The sequence below is a fragment of the Monopterus albus genome, unplaced genomic scaffold, assembly GCF_001952655.1.
Source record: "Monopterus albus unplaced genomic scaffold, M_albus_1.0 scaffold231.1, whole genome shotgun sequence".
Taxonomy (NCBI): domain Eukaryota; kingdom Metazoa; phylum Chordata; class Actinopteri; order Synbranchiformes; family Synbranchidae; genus Monopterus; species Monopterus albus.
This window is the reverse complement of record NW_018128111.1, coordinates 332,879-337,672: the sequence shown is the minus strand read 5'-3', so window position 1 is coordinate 337,672 and position 4,794 is coordinate 332,879. Positions and strand designations below refer to the sequence as shown.

At 40.1% G+C, this 4,794-nt stretch overlaps 1 protein-coding gene across 1 annotated transcript in view; it reads left to right on the top strand.

The window, feature by feature from the left end:
* satb2 (SATB homeobox 2) overlaps positions 1–1,115 on the top strand; it is a 40,952-nt gene extending 39,837 nt beyond the window's left edge. Inside the window, exon 15 of the mRNA XM_020620009.1 lies at positions 792–1,115. Coding sequence (XP_020475665.1) covers positions 792–882 — 91 coding nt within the window. The 3' untranslated portion in view covers positions 883–1,115. The remainder of the gene's footprint in view (positions 1–791) is intronic.
* Positions 1,116–4,794: the final 3,679 nt, after the last annotated feature.

Here is a 4,794-nt window from a genome sequence, read left to right as displayed (position 1 = left end):
TCACAAATAAAATGCTTTCAAACACTCTGATTATATGCTCTGCCTTTCCATAATCTGGATAATGTATAAAATGTAGTTGTATAATGTGTTTAGGCTCACAGATTAACCATAAAACCCAGTAAAAAAGTTACTCGGTGAAGCAAACAGTACGCCTGCCTCACGGCAGAGGGCGCTAGTGAGCCCACAGATTCTTGCGCTACCTACAATCTTCTTCGTGCTTGTTTATATTTCCTTTACGCCTTATCAAAATGGAAGATTACATTTCCAAGATGAGAAAGTTCGCAAATCTGGACTTTCAGTCAAAACATTTTAGACAGTCTGGACATTTTTGTCCAGAAGGATCTTCTTTATTGAAAACATTTGTTTTAATATTGGATTCGAACCGTAAAAGGGTTTGTAAAACATACCAGCTGACAAATGGGTTTCGTGTACCAGTAAAGGTAAGACCATAAACTTTTATTATTTCTAGTTAGAAATAAGCTCAACTGGAATAAATTTTAACCTCAAATTAAATATGGGTCACGTTTGTGTGAAGAATGCTGATATGAGATATAAAACATAACACATTGTCTGTTAACAGACAATTTGTTAACGGTTCATTTGTATTTGTAAATCTGACTGTAAAACAGTCAAGTGCCTCACCAGCTGTCAACCTCACCGCACGTCACTGATCTTTACCCATGATTATTATTATCATTATTGTTATTATTGTTGTTATTATGGTTAGAGTTGCTGTCATTGCGTGCTATTTTTAGATTTTATTTCCATGGTTCTAAACATTGCTTTTTCAGAATTGGGCAGTTGTTTGGGGAACAAGAGACATTAGGAGCACTCTGGCCTAAAAGAAGAAAAAGACAAGGAGCGGAGAGTGAAAGAAAATGAAGAAGAAACAGTTACTGAGTGTTATTAAATTAAATGAAAATCCCATCTTATTATGTTATGCCAGTTTTTATAGTTCTGTTTTACAGATATAGCAAATAAGACCTGTTGAAAAGAGAAATAACTAAATAAGAACAGTGCTTTTATTTGCTGCAGTTGATGACAATCTACTTTTTGAGCCATTAAAGAACTGTGGCAGGTTTGACTCTGTTCTACACTTTTAATGTCTGTAAATACCCAACACAGGATTAATTGTTATTGATACATTTTTTATTTTGCAGAATGATTTCAAGTGTTTGAGCCAGATTGGGGTGTCAGAAAACTGTTTTTTCCTTTTGGACAACTCAGTGAAATCAGTTCATTTCATCGTGCCAAGCAAATTCAGTCTCAAGAGTATTTAAAAGAATTCATGCTGTTTTTTTGCCGTCTGGTGCAGTTGTGTGTAAGTAAGTATTCAGTCTGTTCAAACCTTACCTGAGAATGGATAGCGTGTTGTCTGACTATCCTGATTGGCTGCTACACTCAAACAGATGACTGCCTTTTCATTACTACTCCAACCATTCCATATGATAATATTGTGATTCTTCTGTATGACAGAATCAGGGTTAGACTCAAATGCAGATCCAGTTAAGTCTTAGTTCACCCTGTGTTCAAGTGAATTAAAACGTGTGAATTCAAAAATTGCCTGCTTTTATTTCACTTTATGGATCCTCACATGCACACACTCATAAACAAAGACATATTTTGTAGCTGGGCCAAGTTTTCTTCCAAGCTAATCAACTAAAGGCCTGTGTAAAGCCACAGGGGCTGTGGTTTCTAATCTGTGCGTGGGGAGTGACAGTAATTCACACAGAAATACAGCCAATGCTCTCGGAGTGGCTCGCTCTTTCTCCTGTCCCACATGATTAGAGCTACTGGAAGCTGCAAAGTCCCACTTTACCCAGCGGACATCAGAAACTGTACGCTTGTCCTTAGAATGAGTCCCACTGTGGCGAACTCTGTTTCAGATGCAATATATGAAATTACGATGTAGAAAATGGCTCTAATGTGGCAGTGGTGGAAGAAGACTTTACAGTACGTTACAGTACCAGTACATCCATGTAAAAATACTCGATTACATATCCTGCATTCAAAACCTTACTTAAGTATAAATACTGAATTATCAAAAGCACATTGTATCTGAAGCATCAACTGTAATGTGCTTGTTCTGCAGTAAAATGCGCCCTGTGGCTGACAGACTATATTAAATCATTACGTTTTTAACACTGATGCATGACTGTGTAAGCAGCAGTTTACTGCCACAGCTGCTCAAGGTGAGAAATGACAGTAAAAACTACCACCCAGAGCCCAGCAGAGTAGCATCAGGTCTCCTCTGTCGGAGGAGGAAATGTCCTCCTTCCAAACCAGATCCAGTCAGTCGTCCTCATGAAGTCATTCAGTGACCTAGAGCTGGAGCCATGAGTCGGTTCACTGGTAGAAAACTAACCGGGAGGTATTTAGAATCAAAAGTCAGTGACATGTTCTGGTTCCACCTTTTTTAATGTGAGGAGCTGATGCTTTTCTTTGTCAGACATATTCAGGGTTTTCCTTTAATCTACCACCCACCTGTAGTTTTACACAGTGTAGTGAGTCCTAACCTAGGGCTCCAGACTAAAAGCTCACAAAGATAACTGAGGAGTCATTAAACCATTAATGAAAAAGACAAAGTTATGTATCTTTTTTCAGTGTTTTCTAATCTTTGCATTTTTTTTGAAATATTAAACAATTTATTTTGGCCTCAAACTGTTATTTTACTGAAACCATCTGAAAAGTCTCTTTGGTAAAATAGTTTAAAACATGACCCAACCAGGTCATAAACTACTGGGACACTTTACTTTTTTCATGTAAATCTTAATTCATAAAGTTACTAGTAGCTATATTTGTCAGATAACTGTAGTGCAGTAAAATATCATATTTCCACCTGAAATGTAGTGACATAGAAGTATGAAGTAGCACATGATATAAATACTCAAGTAAAGTACAAGCGCTTAATTACTTTCCACCACTGAGCAGTGGAATTATCTGGTAGGTGTCTAAGTTCACTGGCTGCAGAAAACTGTCAAATTCTGGTTTATTTACTGTCAACAAATCCCATGAAAAGACCAAAAGCGACGATGCTTTAGTGCATCTTACAGTACTGTGTGACCCTACTGCGACAGGCAGTCCGAAGCCCATTCATTCCTACCAGATCAGAGATGTAGGCTGCACGCTGACTTAAACAAAAAGCTAAGTAATTTCCTAAAACAGTCGGGCCTTGTAGTTTTTAGCAAATGTTACTAAAACAGGAATAAACTGTGTACTTGTTAGGGACTACTTCATCCATGCACTCGGTGGAGTGGTGAGCAGGAGAGTGGGTATGTGTGTGTGAAATCAATTCATATTCAGTCATCGATTAATAAAGTTCAGAGAAAGTGACTATTTGTTTTGGCTGAACCAGCCAGTATCAGACTAATTCACAACACAACTCTGTGTGCGGCTCCACCAAACATTAATCTCCAACCAACCAAAGACTGATTTAACAAATTTTCTCTATAGTCTGCAGCTGCAGTTTTTCTGCTCCTTTCACACTCCACAACATTCTTATTCATTTTTATTCCACAGCTCTTAGTTTAGAAACCCCTGGAATTAGAGTGTTAATAGACACAACATCCAAATCCAGTGCACTTTAATGACGCGGTCTAACTCATACTGCCATACGGCCTTACGCTGTGCTCAGACCGACCTGACTGCTCTCAGCCCTGACATGCATTTGAACAGGAGGGTGGCACAGCGGGGGCGTCAGCCACCTCTGGAATGCCCAGAAGGCATCATTCGGCTAAAAAGTCGAACCAGTCTCAGCTTTCTGCTGCAACACAAATCGGCATAATCCAGCAAGGCTCGGCTGGCCAATCAAACACATTCCTGGTGGATTTCTGTGTAATGTGAAGACTGTATTTCGATTGTTTACCTCACAATCACCGCAATGAAAGACTGCCACTGGTGTAACTCTCCACAGTTGCACAGCTTGTCTCAGAGTATCACAAACTCTTGTGCACCGTTTTGGTGTCTGATAAGCCTTTGAACACATAAACACGTTACTCCAAATGGACTTACTGTTTTGTATTTCATGTCTCACTAAAACGCAGCCCCCTGTGCTGTTTTAACATAGGTCTGAATCTCCACTTACCCATCAGAACAGTCAGCAGTGCCTCTGGCTCCAGAGACTGAAGCTGTGGCTTTTCAGCTGCAACGCTTGGGTGAAAAAGATTTTTTATTTTAATTGGTGACTTTGAGAGACTACTGAGACACAACTCAAATTTTAAACAAGACAGAAAAAGAAGAGTTGAGATTGACATGTCAATCAGAAACCACAAGGCCTCGTGAAAATCAAGTATAGAAGTCAAATAAAATAGCTCATCTGACGGGCTACCTCAGCACAATCAGCTACACAACGCAGCACACACACACACACAAACTGCTACTGCCTCCCTAATGAGTTTAAACTCTGATGAGGTGTGGCAGGGCAGAACAATCTTGGTGTTTAACCTGCCACTAGGGGTTGGGTCAAGCATTTTGTGTGTCAGTCTGATGGACTCCTTCAGTAAACAATAGAGCCTAAGTGTTGGTGATGAGCTGAGGGTCAAGGTCTTCCTGCTGCAGCACTTTCTGCTCAGCTTGTCTTCTCTCCCTAAATCAGCTCATGCTGTGACTCTGCCACTGTGGGATAATTACACCTGCTGAGATACACTGATGTCTCCCCATGCCTTCGTCCACAATAGCCTGTCTGCCCGTCTCCCTACTGTATGCTTCTGGTGGCTGACAAGGCTAGAACTGGGCTTTGCCAGCTACCCGCAGAATGACAGGAAAGAGAGAACGGAGTGGCTGTTCAAGGTCTCT